The sequence below is a fragment of the Anoplopoma fimbria genome, chromosome 2, assembly GCF_027596085.1.
Source record: "Anoplopoma fimbria isolate UVic2021 breed Golden Eagle Sablefish chromosome 2, Afim_UVic_2022, whole genome shotgun sequence".
Taxonomy (NCBI): domain Eukaryota; kingdom Metazoa; phylum Chordata; class Actinopteri; order Perciformes; family Anoplopomatidae; genus Anoplopoma; species Anoplopoma fimbria.
Genome location: NC_072450.1, coordinates 15,030,291 through 15,049,265, shown reverse-complemented (window position 1 = coordinate 15,049,265; position 18,975 = coordinate 15,030,291). Strand labels below are relative to the sequence as shown.

Sequence of the window (18,975 nt, the reverse complement as noted above, 5' to 3'; positions counted from 1 at the left end):
CTCTGTCCCAGACTCTGATTCCCTGAATCTATTGTCTGAGATAAATGTGAGAAAATTCAAATAAAGATTAAAAAACGAATAAATATTGAAACAGTAAGAGGAGGAGTGGCATCAATTGAAGGCATGTGTTGGCTCTGGATGGCCCCATCTAAACCAAGGCTGACAGCTTGGATGTCAGCCTTGGTTTAGATGGAAAAATACAGAACTACATGACTGGTTAATGAAACAGAAAAAAGAGAGAGGTACATCCACAGATCACACACATTGAATAAGCTCTCTGTGAAAAAGCAAGGAGGTGCTCTATTGAGGGGTCTTCTTGAGATCTGGATTACTGTTACTGAAGTGCTCCTCACAGGTTGAAAATGTATCTGAGATGAACTGAGGGAGTTACAGAGTTGAAAAAGGGGTTGATAATCCATGCAGAAGTAAAGTGCAGCTCTGTGTTTTCAGTTATTGGCAGCCACACATTTAGAAAAATAAATCTGCACTCTACTTCTTGTTAGAAGCTGTGGCATCTGAAACATGGCAAAACACTTAAATGTCTCCCCAGAGATTGAATGAGTCAGTGTTTATGTGCTGCTGGTTTAAAACTGTGAATATAAATATAAGTATTACAATTTGAGTGCATGTAAAAGGGCATATGAAGACTGGGCAGTACTGGCATTGTCCTGGTATTTCTCGAAACTCATGCTTTGCATCAATGCATGCGTGTTTAAACAGAGATATATAGTATAAATATATCCTTTTTAACTCAGCCACGTACCTATAATGGTGATGTGGGGCCATTGCAATAACCTTATTTTGGTTTCTCTACAACAGGTACTCTGTGTTAAGCAAATGTTCTGCTTTCGATGTGTGATGGCCTCTTTTCTTCTCTGTCTTATTGTTATACCTCTTCTTGTTCTTTCTGTTGCTTTTATTACCACTGAAAATAACTAGCAAATTGTTGTTATTCCTCCTCGCATTTGTACTGTTTTTTGTGTCTCTCCTCTCTCCTGCTCTCTGTGACTCTCCCTCCCTCTCAGGGGAAATCTACTCTATGTGTTCGCATGTGTTTGCACAGAAAAGAACAGATAGAGGTAAAGCCTGTTGACTTCAGCTGAACTCACTCAGTTCTTTTCGATGGTGTGTGTGTACAGTATGCACTGCAAGTGTGTACTTTCACATGCTCAGAAATCCTTATTGGTCAGCAGGGCCTGGTGAAGGGCATGTTGAAGGGCATAGGCAGGCAGGGGAAATAAAGGTTTTTACCAAGCTGGTGTAAGTGTACGAATACTCCTGAGTGAATCGAAGCAGAGTCACTGTAGAGGGACGAATAACAATAGTGACTGTGACACTAATGAGGAAGGGATGAAACACATGTCTACCATGATCTAGCAGAAACAAAGACACTTCCTCTCATCTTCTGTTCAATATTGAACCTGGGCACATTTGAAAGACTACATCTGACCGCTGACATGTAGGAATATTTTGCACAAACTAAAGTCAGTTGTCTGTGTTCCTAGTCCAGAAAAACTTGACTGAAAGACCAAAAAAAACCATGTTCTACCAAAGTGAATCTAAACTAGCTTGTGTTAAACTCTGAATACAAAACAGCACAGGTTTGCTTTACTTTGCTTTACTTTGTCAGCCAAAGGTATTTTGCTTGATGAAGAGGAGAAGGAAAGGTGGAAGTGATAAAAAAAAGATGAGATAAATAAAAGGCAAAACTAACAAATAGTGATTCACTTGAGTGAACATCCAATCAGACAGCTCCCTCTTATCGACTCAACACACTTCATTGGCTGAACAGCTGCTGATAAGTGTTGACCAGAGCCAATTGTGCCAAAAGCACTGCAAACACTATGGGCGATGGTTGGCCAGAGACAAGCTGTCTGCATGCAGCCGGCTCAGCCATCGCCATGTTGGAAGTCATTAAGAGGCAATAGAAAGGCTCCCAAACTGGATTGATACCTCAAACAAAATGGAAGTAAGTGTGGTAGTCCCAATTTAGATGCTCCAAAGTCCACATTTTGTCAATTTCTCTAAAGGATTTAAGGGCCATGTCCTTGAGATGATCCAGTCCCTGACACAACACAATAGGGATGATTAATTGTATAGTCTGAGTACTGCTGTACTTCACCACTAGGGGGCAAAGTTACATGTTTTGAGTTATTCTGTAATATGCTGCTTAATGGCCACATTAAAGACCATGCTTAATAAAGCAGAGATAAAACCGTGTTTGCCTTTCATGTCTCTGCAATGCTTACACACTTTACCATGTTCTCTCTGAGGCCCATGCATTTTTTAAATTAGTGTATCAGTGTCCTACATAGATTATATATATAAATGTGCAACACAAGTCAGTTGGTATTTGTTGACATATACAAATTATCACCACTTTGTATCTATGTGCAAGACAAAGGTCAACTCTCTTTTTCGCATTTTTGTTTTTGTTTTGGGGGGGGGATTCCTGAATTCACAGATCAATACAGGGTAGGTCATTTTGCTGGCATTGTGGAAATTACGCTGTAGAAGAAGGAAGGGAAGTCAGTGTTACATGGAGTTGTTGCACTATTTTCTTTTGCAATCTTTCTTGCCAAACCACTTTCAAAAAGGGGCTTCTAACCGAATCTCATACTCAGTGAGACTTGTATTTGTTTAAATTAAGGAAAAGAGGATAAGTGCAATGAGCCAATACTTCTTGGATACGCCCCTGACGCATTCAGATTAATCGGTTCAAAAACTAGTGTATTTCATCAACCTCATCGATCATTCCAGATCTCATCGACAGATTGACGTTTTAACGTGATACTCTCCCTCCATATCCATTTCAGTTTACTTCAGCCCGTGAACCTCCCTGCCCATCCATCGCTCCTGCGCTCCCAGGTGCGGTGACGAGGACAACGCGGAAGTGAGTTGTCAACAGCACAGGAGTCAACTGTCCTCAGGCAGACACGATGTCCGACAACGACGGTGTCCGATACTGTCAGCGATGCTCATACATTTTCCTCAAATTCGTCCTGTTCGGTTATGCCATCAGCTGGTGGGTGAGTAACGTCATTATAATAATCTGTTTACAAGGAGTTACTGTGTTCGCGCAAATATCCCGGTGTTGAGGGCGCAGACAGACAGGGTGTGTGTGTGTGTGTGTGTGTGTGTGTGTGTGTGTGTGTGTGTGTGTGTGTGCGTTCACCTCCATGGAAAGGAATTATAATAAATGTTGTTATTGATCAATGTTCCACATTTTAACCAATTTTAAAATCGCAGCTTTCAGTTGTGTTAAAAAGTTTTAAAGGGACAGGTGTTGTACCTGTGGAGTAGTTTTATTTTGAGTTTGATAATCATCTGTCTGCTACAATGTGGCCACACCCTCCTCTGTGCACCTTTACCCTGCCCCTACCTGCCTGACCCCTACTGGGTAAACACAACGAAGGAGCAGATAAAGAGGAACAGTAGGCTATATTGAGTTTTTGTTCTTCCTGGGAGATTCCACAAGCTGCATGTGCCATTTTCTCACGTGTGAGTCACCAGATGACAGGCAACAATGTTATGAAATGTAAGAGAGTGACATAACATCATTAAATTGCTCTAAATGACAGGGTTGGTCTAGTAATTGTGGGCCTATTGTTCAGTTTGCCAAGCAGCATATTCTGCATGTTAGCAACAAATTGGGTATACTCAGGCATATCTACTAAAGTTTTGAGATATTTTATCTGTTCCCTTTTTTTGTCAAAGAGACAGAACATCAAAACATTATAGCTGAATAGTGTGTGGTTTACAATCAAACCGATTTTAAAAAAAAAAAAAAAAAAAAAAAAAAAAAAAAAAAAAAGAAAAAAAGAAGGTAGTCAACACGACAAAAATTAAATGTAAGACCCTACTATGATTAAAGGTGCATTGAGGGGACAGTTTATGACGTGAAATGGCTCCTTGCTCCTTTTATATTAGTTCTAGTTTAAATTTAATTTAGATCTTTAAGTCTAAAGCATATTGATCTGTTTTATTAATATTTCTATCTGATTATTTTATTATGTGAATTTAATTTATTTGGCCTAGAAAGATAAAACTAATTTACATCTGGAAATCTCTGCATCTTGAAAGTTGTTGGATGATTGTAGTCTGTAGTCTTTCATCTCTCACCGTGTGTCAGTTGATTCTGATTTCTTGGGAACCTGGTCGACTTCTTTGTTGAGGTTCAGTTTGAACCATTCTTCCTCTTCTCCATTTCTCTCAGCAGGATGCTGAGTCATCTCATCAACCCCCTCCGTAGCTATGGGGGATATTAAGGCGTCTTGGCTAGTTTCAAATTGTCTTTCATTTTAAAGTATTTTCTTTAAGAGTCTGTTGCTCTCAATAGTTGCTGTAATAAAGCTTCAGCACGTTGATGCATCGTAAGTTGGAGCTGCATGCCACAGTCGGACAGAGGACAGAGAAGTGGTGGAACCGGCAGAGCTGCGAGGGAGAGATCTAGCCTAGAGGATTCAAAGTTATCAATTATATTTGTAATATTTTAGAAACGGGTGGAGGAATGCACTTCTTTAGGTTCTTGCTTCTCAGGTTGGCTAGATGTACTCTCAGCCTGTGGAGATGTTTAGGCTTGCAGAGGGCCAACTCGCTGATAAACATAGTCGAGCGTTTAGCAGCTAAAGAGAAAGATATTTCCCTGAGGAGTTGGTAGAGACGAAAAACAAAGATGAAAGAGAGTCAATACAGGACTTATGACCATCAGTCAGACACAAATAAGACTCAAAATAAATCATTACATTGCTCTGTAACATCTGGATGTGTAAATAAACAACTTTTTTGCTAACAAGTTTACCAAATCAAATTATAAGATGATGATATGTCAATGTTGAGTTCACAACTTGTTTCTGCTGCCCCCAAGTGACCAAAAAGATACATTTTGTTGTCATAATCTTGTTTGACAAACTGTTTGCGCTGTGACACCAAATGGATCAATGTATCAATATCTATATTGTTATGCAACAGAAATAACCGAATTATGACATTGACGTGAGCAAAAGTCAATTTTTTTAATTGACGCGCAAATCATTTGCACGAATTGTTCACGTTTGGTAGGAACAGACCTTAAGAGTCAAACATCTTCAGCTGCAAGGGATCATTGTCTAACTCTTTGTCCAATTCAAGTGGTTTAGTGCTTTAATATGTTCTAAGATGATGTGTTTCAACAAATATCTTGAAACAACTTTGATAAAACTGGAACAAAATAGTCTGATGGCTTTCATTATGTCAGTTTTTTTAAAATAAGGAATAAAGGTTTATGTGCAACATAGCCAGACCCTGCAGCTGCTCCCTGTCATAGACAACATGACAGATTATATATTTGTGCAGACAGATGGTAGATTGACACAACACTTCCCATAGAAAGAAAATCAGTTATTTGTTTCCTCTCTGGGACATTTCTGAACCGTTTATTCATGAAAAGAGAGAAGTGGAGAGTGAGTGGGATGGTGAGGCAGATGGAGTCAGTAATGGGTTTATTATGGAGAATGAATGCTGCCTTGATAGAAGAGGTGAAACAGATGAACGAGTTATATTTACTTTGCTCATACAGCTAGTTGATTCAGGCATGATGTTAAAGAGACATTCTCACCAGACGGCGTCTCTGAGGAATGTGGCTTATGTCAGCGTGATACTGTCAAGAATAAAGAGCAGTTTTGGTCATATTGTCGCATCCTCCAGGAAACGTTGACCGTAGCAAATGGTCACACACTCCGCATTAAAGTGAGTGCTCTTTTATTCAAATCAACACCAACAGTTTTTTGCCAATTTTTTGATGAAACGTGTGTGGGAGTAATTGAAATGTATTTCTACGGTAATTGAGTGCATGTTGTTCCCACATTTCTTGTAATAAGTGATGGAAACAACAAATGCTCATACAGCAGGCAGCTTTATTGGCTTAAGTTATTGGCTTAAGTTCTGTGGTAGTGATTTAGTCTGTCGCCCATTTCACTGACATGTTTTCAGCCTCAAACCTTTGCTTTCTCATTAATTAATTGATCGGTTGAACTACCTAAAAAGGAAGCTGTAAGAGTATAATTAGATCTTTCTGTCATGCTTTGAGACTTTTTTTTTTATTATTAAATGGCAAACGGCCAAGCGAAACAGCATAGGTTGGAGAAACAATACACGAGGTATTTCCTGTTTATGATCAAAGGTGGTGCAGTTGACAAAGACTAAAACCAAAACTAAAGCGAAGCATGATAAAGTAAAATGAATATTCCAAAGGTCATGTTTTAAAGTAAATCTGAGATCTTGTTTTGAAGCAACTTTGATCTCAGCTCTCAACGTCTTCTTCCTGTGGGTTGATTTCAATTCAGTCTGCTGTATGAAAATATGTGCTTTTCTTAACCTTTATTTACCCAATGAGGGTTGATTGAGCACCTAGTCGCTCATATTCAAACTGAAACTTATGCACATGTTGGGACTTCCCAGTTTAATGCGAGTCTTAGACTTTTGACTGCTCAACAGTTGTTATTGCACTGATATTTGGGATAACTTTGTTCCTTACTGACCGAAATAACAACTGTTGTTGTGTCAAGGAATCATTACAAATTCAGTCCTCGACATTTCAGCAACTTTTACGTGAACAATGTCCCTGTTCACGTCCTGTGAACATCTCCCTAAACACACACACCAGTGTTATGAGTTCTAATGTTTGTCCAATGTCTGCAGCTTGTAGCCTGGTTGGTGTCACAGCTTCATCTGAGTTTGTGCACCGACTGTTTGCCCCCACAGCAGTTAGTCAAGCTCACTAATAGCACTGTGGAATTGTTGTAGCAGAGTGTAGTAGGTTATATTATACAACTTAACCTGGGCATGATGCCTTGATATTGTCAGCTGATTTGAAGTGTGTTCAGGGTTGGCATGCAACCAGCCAGCAGCGAGATTCCATTACAGACAGCGAGCAGGGACATGTAAGGAAAAGACATTATGGTGGATTATAAACAGTGCTTGGACCTTCAGAACTCACAGATGACTACAACTGTAAAAACTCTCCTCCTTCCTCCTCTCCTCTACTTCGACGGCATGTTTGTCTAAATTTGGAAGGGTTGAAGATAAATCATGGGAAGGCAGACAGCAATTAGCAACAAACGTGTCAAAGAATGACGTGTTTGCAGGAGCAACATGCTGTGATCTAACCGTCTGACACCGCTTTTGTGTGTGCGTGCGCGTGCGTGGAAAAATTGAGACTGAATCAAAAAGCTTGACTCCACCTTTTTCTTGTTATGAATGACTGCTGCTGTAGATTGGAGTGATAATAACCACCATATGTTGATGTTTTGTGACGTCAACATTAAGTTTAAATCTGGTTAGTCTTGTTAAAAACCTCAGTTTCTCCTCCAATTAAACTGGTGCAGATAATCAAATCCTGTCATCGTGTCTATGTATGCCCCTATGGCCCTATTTAATCTCAGCAATTATACTTTTGTGCATAAAATGTTATCATAAGTCATAATTTGTAGACACCAATTTGCATTTAAAGAAAGTGTGTTTTCCTATTATCGTGTGTGTGTGAGTGATGTATTGTGTTTAACAGCTTCCAGGTAAATTACTAGAGGTGTTATTGTACATGAAAGGCAGATGTTTCAAATTTAGGAGTCTCTCGACCCTCCCTGGATGAATAAAGGATACGAGGATATTAAAGTTACAGTGCTATAAATGAGTCATTGGGGTTTGGCCAGTTACTTCGGCTGTCTGATCACATTACAGTCCTACATTTGCTCATGTGCCATTTTCCGGTAATTGGATCTGTGTACTGTAAGTGTCCTTTTTAATTTTAGATTTTCCCAAGCCTAATTGTAGGAAATCCCTTGGACATTATAACTTGTTATCATGTATTCATTGTATTCAGTGTATATTTCAATTATACATTAAAGGTAAAGAAAGAAACAGCTTTTTCAAACATCCTTGTTCCCCAGAATTTTTCTTTTTTCCGGTTAACATTTTGGCCCTCACCACTCCCAACATCGAGAGTAGTTACACCGTCATTGTCAACAATACACAATGAAGAAAGCTATCATGATGCTTGATTTTATGAGTGCCATGTCTGTTGGTAATATGCTTCACATAGCACCTTATAGCAGTTTTACAGTTTGACCTTGCATTTTATCAGACTGCATGTCACTGTTAACTGCTGTGCTGAAAAATTGATGTTTTATCAGTGAACAGTCAGTTAACAACCAAAACTATCTGCATGGCTAAATAATATTAAGGCTGTAATTTGGGTGAACTGACCCTTAAAGCTTTTCTTCACTCTGTCCCTGGTAGGCTGTGACAGTTGCTGTGGCATTATTATCTCCTTCTAGACGCTAGTAAAATGCTGATTGCTGATGAATCTTTGATGTATGCTAATGTCACATTAAAGATGTGCGGCACAAAAAGGCACAAAGCACTGGACTGGATAGTCTGCAATTTATATTTGACAGGAGAATCAAGCCTCTGTCTCAATCTGTCTTGTTATTATTAAAAAGGTCAGTGTGAAACAATTATTACATTTGCTCATGGTGGTTCCTAAATAAAGTCTTTTTTTCTAATCTAATTAAACTGACCTTTTGAAGAAGGATCAAATTAACAATTTTAATTTCTATGTAAATGAGCGTTGATGGTGTATACGTACAGTACCAGTCAAAAGTTTGGACACCTTCTCATTCAACTACTTTGAAGAAATATAAAAATATAAAACATATTCTGGTTTGTTGAGCATGTTTGTTTACCACATAATTCCATATGTGTTCCTTCATAGTTTGGATGTCTTCAATATTAATCTACAATGTAGAAAAAAATAAAAATAAAGAAAAACCATTGAATGAGAAAGTGTGTCCAAACTTATGACTGGTACTGTATATCCTTCAGTTAGTAGGCAGCAGTACTGGATGTACCTGCTTGGTTATGGTTTAGCAGTTTTAGAAGTTTTCATTTGCAGGCTCAAACTGAAATCTCACCATGTAGCCCAGGCTAATTATTTCTTATCAAATGGGGACCTTCATGTTAAGGACCTGTTTACACATGCTTGAGAAGACAACCTGCAATTAGCATCCATTAGCAGCTACACAGTACTATTTGAGATAGCTTTTATTTTTTCTCCGTTTTCAAAACATTCAACTAAGCTGTGTTAGAATTATGTTTATCCCCTTTGTTTGATGACCTTGTCTCAGAACCTCTCAGTTCGTTCTTTTATGTTGAAAGATAATTGTGATGCCATTCGAGCACAGAAGAAAAGACAATATCCTGCTGTTGTGATAATTCTTAAGTGATTATTATTATTTTTTAATAATAATGAACATGTCCATAAAGTTGTAAGGACTGTCCTAACCAAAGAAAATGTTTAGCCTACTAACATTCATTCCATTGTGTAAACCACTGGATTAGTTGATTTAATCAATAGATCTGTAAACTGAGCGTCTCCACAAAGAATCATGCAATAGCACTACCTTTTGTTTACCAGAGATGTGTTCATTAGTTTCTTGAAAATGTGTCATAAAGAACGTTTAATCGACTAAAGAAATCTTAGGCGACTAAGACCAAAGGAACAATGAGTCGACTAAGAGGGGGCAGTGCTATAAAATGTAAGTGGTAATTAAGCTAAATAGACAACTACTCAACATAACTTGGGTTTTAGTCAATCTTTAATTTCTAATATTAACCATTCAATTTTAAAATGCTGAAACCAAAGACCGGATGTAATGGAATAGGGGATTTGAAAATCATTCAGATTCACTGAAACAGCTATCAAACCACAGTTCACATTTGTACATCTGATATATAGTATGTCAAAACCTGTCGATCCCATGACTTTTTGTGGTGGACACACAAATAATACGCATCCATGTGACTATGCAGAGAGCAAGTTAGGTAGTATTAAATAGCCTCAAAGACTACTTATGGTGGGCGGGATGGGAGGTGGATGTGTCCATCGAACCCACAAGACCAGTGGTTGTTTGGGTTTTTGTTGCCTAAACGTTCATGGCGGTCAAACTTTTTTCTTTTTTACCTAAGCCTAACTCTCCTTTTGTAACATATTGTTTTGCAGAGCCATAGTTTGTGTACACAAAACAATATAATGCATTTTGTGACTATTTCAAGAACTGCCATGAGAATGAGTTCTTTATAAATACTATTAAATAATAAATTGTGGTGTTTGTGTAATCAAAGAAATCATGAGGAATGTATCTTTTTTAAGTCATATTTAAACCTGCTGAAATTATATAAATTCAGACACCTGCTTGTTCAAGCTGGTGACTAACCCGTCTTCACTGCTTTTTCTTTTGTTTCCAGTTGATAGGTGGCTTTATCCTCGGCATTGGCATCTATGCTGAGGTGGAGAGACAACGCTACAAGACGCTGGAGGGAGTGTTTTTGGCCCCGGCTATAATCCTCATCCTCCTGGGAATCATCATGTTTATTGTTTCACTTGTTGGAGTCTTGGGTTCACTGAGGGATAATATAACCCTACTGAAAGTGGTGAGTGGTGTACTGAGAGCCAAGTAATTGATCTTTTTTTTGCAGTGACGTCATTTTTTTTTCAATAACTTTATTGAGACATTTGTTCATACATATACATTTTCTTTATTTAATGTTTCGTTCTCTTCATTTAATGTTTCGTGGTTTGTCACAGTCGCGGTGCAGTGACGTCATGTGGTGACGTCAGAAAAATGGTGACGTGTTCAAATTTATTCACCGTTCACCGGCGATCACCGCGCATTGCATGCCGGGTAGTAGTTTTGTTTTTTTTCAATAACTTTATTGAGACATTTGTTCATACATATACATTTTCTTTATTTAATGTTTCATTCTCTTTATTTAATGTTTTGTTTTCTTTATTTAATGTTTTATTTTCGTGGTTTGTCACAGTAGCGGTAAAGTGGCGTCATGTCATGATGTTTTCATCGGTGGACCGGCCGGCCGGCTCATCCTCCTCTAGCTAGCAGAGCTCATCCTCCTCTAGCTAGCAGAGCTAGAGGAGGATCAAAGTGTTGTTATATGTGGAAAGGCAAATAATGTGAAGACAAATTCCTATATAACACAGTGTTTGTCTGGTTTCTCTCAAAATAAATTGCTGATTCTTCAAAAGTGGAATTTTGTTAATGTGAAGACAAATTCCTATAGACTGATTCAATGGAATTTTGTTGCTAGGCAACAGCTTTGGAACATGTTTACATCCACGTCAATTTAATCCATTCACATAGGCTGTGTTCGAAATTACAAACTAACAAACTATTCATTTCTTTCAAACAAAGTATGACGTGAAGCTGATTATGTTGTGCGTTAACCCCTTAGTATCTAGATTTTGTGTACATAAGAAATGCCCAAATGTATACATTATTAGTAACAATTTCTGAGAATGCAGCGTGAGCCTACCGCACATACTAAAGTGACCCACAATGCATTGCATTTGAGTTCTTTTAGACCAGCTGTCAATCTTGTGAGATTTTGAGCCAAGATTTCAAGCTAAAAGCTGTCAATATGTGACTTTCATTGAGTTTTAATATGATTTCAGGTGAGAGATATGGGTAAACTGGGTGATGTGCTCATGGACCCAAGTCTCATGTTGATGCATGTTCCTGAAATGTTGGTTAAGTTGTGTATAAGTGGGTTCTAAAGCGAGTTCAGCTATGTTCCCATAGTTACTCTGCTTTTTATTAGCAGAGGTGTTAGACCATACGTGGGGTTAGGTGCTCTATCAGTGACATTCCTCCTCGTTTGGTTGTAGAGTGATACTCAGTGATGCTTGTTGTTAATAACGCTTGATTGAACTACAGGCTATACTAATCCCACCCGCAGCAGGCACATAAGATGTTAAGCAGCAACTATGATGATGAAGTGAACAGTGGCCCTCCTACTCGTTTGGATGCAAATATGAAGCAGTTTCATGCCGTAATGTGTGTTATTGGATCATGACAAGATACAATTACCTGATTTCCCTCCTACAAAAATCTACTAAAGGAGATCAGCGTAAACTTTGTATTTTTTTGCCTTTTGCTTTTGTGTGATTTTATGGGAATCTTTTTTAGAGGTAGTGAATATAAATAACTCAAGCCAAATTTGGCAATATGTCTTTTTAAATGGTTTTATCTTCATCTCATTTACATGAAGATCATGTTACAACTGATGATGGATGAGGCATTAAAGTGTATCATATTATTTTAGTCAGATGGAAACTTTACTATGTATACACTGTTCCCATTAATTTATTATTTAAGTCACAGAATTAATTTGTTGGGTCATCAGACTATAAGAAAACTTTTGAGAGGTGAGGCAGTGCTAATGTGACCATGATTCATGATTACGGAGCCAAATGGGTATGATTATGAGAGTCCCATACTGAGATGTTCATTACATTTATGATCAGTTTTCTTGTCATTCATGCATATCTTAATGTGGCTCTGTGGGGAAAGCTTGACTTTCACTCTCTTTTTTACTCCTATTATACCCCCATGTCGGGAACGCTGTGGCCGGAGGCATTATGTTTTTGTGTTGTTTGTCCGTCCGTCCAGTCCATTCTGATGAACTTGATAACTTGGGAATGCTTTAGCCAATTTCTTCAAATTTGGCACACATGCACTCATGGTTGAACTGATTACATTTTGGTGGTGAAGGTCACTTTGACCATTCTCAATATTTCATATGCTAAATATGACAACTTCACATGAATGTTTAATAAGATAAAATGGTGCAGTGAGGACATTTTGGACAGACATTGATGTAGACAGCAAGGAGGCATACAACCTTGAGGCATTGATTCAAGTTCAATGATGTCAATCAGAGATTGTCTATTAAACATAATAACCGCCTGTCTTGAATTTTCTTTTTCAAAAATATCATGTGGTGCATTTGAATGTTTATAAGGTAGATTGTTCACAGGTTCATATTTATTTATCGCTATAGTTTTAACAGGTATAGAATGTTGTTTTTTTTTGCCACCAACAATCATTGCATGTTAAACAGCAGTTTTCTTTGGGCATGGTAGCATATTCTTTCCTTTTTCACTGAAACGGATGCTTGGATGCGAAGAAATGCAGACAGACTGTGCTACAAATGCAGGACTAAACAAATACAGTTCTTTGTGGCAGTAGTGAAAAATCTGATTTTATTGTATTTCATTTTGGTGATAACTTTAATAACTGATCAAAAACTATAAAGATAAATATTCTAATTTGAACTGTGTAATGTGTAAGTGCATAATGACTCTTCCTTTCTATCGTCTGTTTGGCTACAGTTCATGTACACCCTGGCTGTTTGTCTGATCCTGGAGCTGCTCGGAGGAATATTGGCGCTGGGGTTCCGCCATCAGGTAAGCCGTCCAAGGTGTTGATCAATAATGTGGCATTTAGAAATACATAGTGGGGAAGAGGTTAACAACCAACGCTTTATGCAGCAAAAAAAAAGGTATTAAAATACTTTTCAATATAAGGTAATAAGACAAACCAAGACAAAATTAATTGGATTTATATTGTTTAATTTAGCTTTTTGTTGACCTCAGTATGATTGACATGCACCAAACACTGCATTCATCTTCTAACTGCACAAGGCAATATTAATGAATGAGCCATGATAAAGTTAAAGTAAATTTATCAGAACTAAATGCAAAGACCATGCAAGTTGATATCCTATAATATATGTTATTAAAAGCAGACTTCACTGACACCATAATGAAATCTTATTTTCAAATATTTCTAGTCAGGAAATGCACAGGGACGGTATAATCAGAATTGATCTGTTGAAAGAGTTTCTGATCTAATTTTCTCTATCTGCAATAACATCCAATAATGGCTGCTTATCTAGTGGTGGCTAGATAAGCAGCTTGCTCTGGTTGCAATCATGAAAAAATGTCTTGTGGAAAAACCGCCAAGAAGGAAAGACTTCAACGTGACCTAGAGACCTTAAATAATTGCCTGACATGTAAAGACTGGAAGACATCAATTGATTAGGTGTTTTAAAATGACTGACACATTAAATGTGGTTACAGGTCCAGGATTCTAGACCACCTCAGCAAGAAACATTCTCATTATTATAATTTAACTTTTAATGCAAAGCATAAAAAAAACAATCATTTACTTACAATATGTTTATCATCAGCTGCCATAAACATAAAAAAAATGTTTGTAACATTTGTGCCTACAATACTCTTCCCTACTTTAGTAGATTCTCTATAGTAGTGAAACCATATCCTCTAACTCACTTAACTGGATGAATGGATGAAATTTGCATCCAATTAAGTAGGAGAGCCCCCCAAAAATGTGGTTTTGAATTTGTGGGATTTTATTAAAGTATTTTGTAAGAGTCGTGAACATAAAATAAACTAGAGCCAAATACCATCTCATTTGTATGTAGATCACGTTAACTCTCCATGCATGAGGCATTAAAGTGCCTCATATTACTTTGGTTTTATATACAGTACCAGTCAAAAGTTTTGACACGCCTTCTCATTCAATGGTTTTTCTTTATATTTATTTTTATTTTTTTCTACATTGTAGATTAATATTGACGACATCCAAACTATGAAGGAACACACATGGAATTATGTGGTAGACAAACAAATGCTCAACAAACCAGAATATGTTTTATATTTTAGATTCTTCAAAGTAGTTGAATGAGAAGGTGTGTCCAAACTTTTGACTGGTACTGTATATATAAATATATATTGTTATGTCAACTTTTTAGGAACTAGAAAATGTTACCATTCATGGTTATTAAAGTAACAGAATACATTTGTTATATCATTAGACTAGAAAAAATATCTTGAGAGGTGAAGAAGTGCTAATGTGATCATGTGATCCATGATCACGGAGCCAAATGGGTATGATTATGCCAGCCCTCTACTGAGATGTTCATTGCATTTATCATCAGTCTTCTTGCAAATAATGAATATCTTAATGTGGCTCTGTGGGGAAACGTATGAGTATCATTCTGTCTTTTCTCTTTTTAATGCTTTCCATCATCTAATTTACATAACTCTACATTAAAATAATAATGGCCTGTCTTGGAATAACTTTTTTCAATAATATTGTGTGGTGCATTTTAATATTTATGCCAGTTTTTCAAAAGAAAAGCTAAAATTTCCGAATAATGATGCAAATTTCAGTTTGTTAATGGCAGTTTTATTTAAAATATATTACAAACTGAGCTTCTATGTCACTTCTTTATTTTCCAGTTTTCTATTTTACATTGAGATTAAAAAGAATGGCAGTGTATTTTAATAAGATTTCAGTTAATTTCCTCAATAAATAGATTTTATGGAAGATGGCTTTTTGTTTCCGGCGTCTCATTTTCATGAACACGTGTTTAAATTGAAAAAAACATATGAGCTTATAGTGCGTTACTGAATAATGGTCCAGTTTCTTCTTCTCAAAGGGAATCACCTCAATAGACTTAATCAAAGTCTATAAATCTTCTTATTGTAATTTGTTTTAAATATGGCGGCCTTGCCCCTATACATTCACTATGGAGACCTTAAGGGGAAGAAGAAAATAAATTAAACGAAAGGCTCAGTCCTTTTAATCTCTGAGACTCTCGTGAGGGGTTAAAAGAGAGAAATGACGGAGCATTGACGGCCCTGAATATGGAGAAAATAGCTCAACCCCTCTTACGAAGTATAAATAGGACTAATGTATCCCAAGCAAAGAGTGAAGTGGAATAAGTGGAATAAATGATTAGTTCCCTAAATGAAAAGCTCTGTCTTTCAAATATTTATTGTAGTGTCCGGATAGACTAATGCATTAACCTAACGTGACCCTGCTGCACCAGATTGTGACTGACAGATGTGAGCTGTCAAACTGTCATATTTTAATATTCCAGTTCAGTGGATCAGTCACCTTGACTAATGAGAGCATTTCCTCTGCAGAGCTGCCTGTCTGACACATTGATTGTAGATCAGCTGTGTCGTGGAAACAAAACAATTAACAAGTAGCATGACGTCCTTTTTCCCATTAACACACACAAACTGTTTCTCTTTTGATGGTTTTTCTCCCTCTTGCAGACTGTGGATTTGCTGAACAAGAACATCCGAAAAGGCATAGTGAACTACTATGATGACCTGGACTTCAAAAACATCATGGACTTTGTGCAGAAGAAGGTAAGGTTATGTCACAGATTTTTTTCTGTGACAGGATTGAAAGGTCCCTATGAGTTTTTCAAATATGTCATAATGCAACGCAGCACACACAACTCACCTGTTTAGCATTACAGGGCTCGAGTCAGGATTTGAAGTGATCTTTGGAGGATCACAGCAAGTTGTTTACAGAATAATCAGAGAGCCATTACTCTGCACCTGCTCCTAGAGTACATCATGCTACCAACTTTTTATCAGGCGTAAGGGGGATGCACTGTCAGGGGGCAGCAGACTGATCACACATAGAAATTAAGAAGCAGCCTGCAGCAAACTCCACTGATTAACAGAAGAGAAAAAACAAATGATCCGTCAGTCTGCGGGCTATATGCCACATGCTGTTAAGAAATGTGCAGAGTGACCAGCACCAGTACCAGTGGAGCAGGATTGTGTCTTGATTGAATGAAATTTTGGCTGCTTGAACAGTTGGCTGTTGTTGTGTGGAAGGTAACTAGGTGGTTTATTAAGCACCTGCCTCAGTTCAAATCGCTTTACGACGGAACAGTTCAGTTTTAAAATGATTGACTTGAATCCAAAGGTCTAAACTTCCAAGCATTTATAGACCAGCAGACTTAACAGGCGTGTTCCCTCAATGTCCAGTGTTCCACGGCGGTCCAATTACACCATTTATATCAGTTTCTTAGTATGAACAACTACTACATGATCACATCGTTTTCTCTGTTTATTTCACATGAAAGATTTCTGTATTTGTGTTTTTGACTCTTCTCGCTGGTTTAAATGATGGGGTGCAATCAAATCTGATCAAGCAACATTGATACAGTCCTGCTTTTTTTGGGGTTGAACTCTTCCTTAAAGCTACTGCAATCATTATTTATCATTTTTATATTACCAAGGAGGGCTGCACGGTGGTGTAGTGGTTAGCACTGTCGCCTCACAGCAAGAGGGGCCCGGGCCAGACAACCTTCTGTGTGGAGTTTGCATGTTCTCCCTGTGTCAGCGTGGGTTCTCTCCGGGTTCTCCGGCTTCCTCCCACAGTCCAAAGACATGCAGGTTAGGTTAATTGTTGACTCTGAAATTGCCCGTAGGTGTGAATGTGAGTGTGAATGGTTGTCTGTCTATATATGTCTGCCCTGTGACAGGCTGGCGACCTGTCCAGGGTGTACCCTGCCTTCGCCCATTGACAGCTGAGATCGGCTCCAGCACCCCCGCGACCCTTAACTGGATAAGCGGTTACGGAAGATGGATGGATGGATGGATGGATATTACCAAGGAGACAATGTGAAAAGGGTTGGTTATTGTGTTTGAAAGAGAATTATCACCTGTATCTGCAGCTCCCCTTGGCTTAACGGTGATTCATAGTGAGTTTCAGCTCATTTTTTAGCTGTCTGGCCTGATATATCACCGTTTTGGGTCACTCTCACTGCTCTCATAATGTAGTTTTCAGAGTCCAACAGGCAGCTGTTTTCAGGAAAAAAAATCCCCCCCCAAAAACTATTTACACAACCTGCTCAACACCAAACAGCAGACAGACACAGTTAGAGACAGGTGATATTAACACAACTACAAATGAATGCTAATGTTGCTCTGTAGCTGCTGGATCTGTAAATATGCAACTGTTTGCTGAAGTTCACCATATTAGCTGAAAAGGTGATGATATGACAAACTTATGGGCAAAAAAATCTAATGTTGAAAAACATGATTACTTTGTTAAATTATACTATAGTTGTTGCATATTTAGTCAAGAGTATTGATATTGTTATAGAAACGTATATCAAATTTGAGACCAAGTTATCAATTATTATTATGACGCTGATATGATCAAAATGAATTCATGATTGTCTGAGGATGGCTTTCACAACTTTAGTTCAGTTAATTTAGTCCAAACTCAGGAAAAAGCATTGTTGCATTTTAGTTCTGGTCCGATTCCTGTCCCCACTTGCTTATTACAAACAATCTGGGGAACACAAACATGAAGTTATCTAGACCAACAGGTAACCTGTTGATTGAACAGTTTTGGTGATTGTCATCTTGCATCATCAGGACCCAAATGGTGAAAGTCTTCCTTTTCCATGAGCTGCTTGTTGTTTACTGTCTGTTTAGCAACTTCAGATGTGATAGTGGAGTTGAGAAATGGTGTGAACGACCAGATGTTTCACAAGTGGACAGTTAACAAGATTATTTTAAACCAATTAAAAGCTAAAACACTGTCACACGAAGGCTGGTGGGTTCCCAAATTGCATTACGGCCAAATGCGTTCCGCCTCTTTTGCTCTCCTGTTTATCGGCATTCAACCAAAGCCTGCTTGAACATGATTAGTCAATCCTACAAGGACTACAAACGGAAACCAGAACGCTTGAAATACCAAAAACTTGCCTACAGATTCTATGTATGTCTTTATGAAATGTACTAGAGATTTAATAAAGTTTACTTTAACACCGACAACAAACCACACCAGAGACCCACCTTTTCAAATGGTCTAGGTACGGTTGTTTGATCTGCACCAGGGTTCAATTTACAGCTTTGGCACCAGCCCAAGTGATCCAAACTAACTGTTCAAAATGACCTGGGTTTGTTTTAACCGAACAAAACAGGTAAGGTGTGAAAGCACCCCGGCTTGATCAAGAATCTCTGCCAACTGTGATATCAAAATTTAAGTCAAAAAAGACTTTGCCGTATTTAGTTTGGCATGCAATCCAGTCAACAGTCTCAACTTTTATGAACTTAGTTATTTATACCTTCAAAAGCAGTTCCACTTCATCATCACTCCAAACAAAAGAAGGCCAGCTTGCTTTCGTAGCAGATTTTTAATGTTTATCCTGTGATGTGATCTCTTGAAGATCTTAACTCGCTGGCCCTCTAATCTGCTTGCTCTGATGACAACAAACAGTCCGCAGTAATGGTGG

General features: G+C 38.0%; 1 protein-coding gene across 3 annotated transcripts in view; it reads left to right on the top strand.

The window, feature by feature from the left end:
* Nucleotides 1-2,504: 2,504 nt before the first annotated feature.
* The window catches only part of tspan15 (tetraspanin 15), a 30,308-nt gene continuing 13,837 nt past the window's right edge, over nucleotides 2,505-18,975 (top strand). Inside the window, exons 1-5 of one of the 3 annotated variants that reach the window (XM_054611498.1) lie at nucleotides 2,505-2,528; nucleotides 2,817-3,029; nucleotides 10,282-10,467; nucleotides 13,223-13,297; nucleotides 15,983-16,078. In XM_054611498.1, coding sequence (XP_054467473.1) covers nucleotides 2,940-3,029; nucleotides 10,282-10,467; nucleotides 13,223-13,297; nucleotides 15,983-16,078 — 447 coding nt within the window. In that variant the 5' untranslated portion in view covers nucleotides 2,505-2,528; nucleotides 2,817-2,939. Of the gene's footprint in view, nucleotides 2,529-2,650; nucleotides 3,030-10,281; nucleotides 10,468-13,222; nucleotides 13,298-15,982; nucleotides 16,079-18,975 lie in introns of those variants that run through there. The other 2 variants (XM_054611506.1, XM_054611489.1) reach the window with 2 other exon arrangements.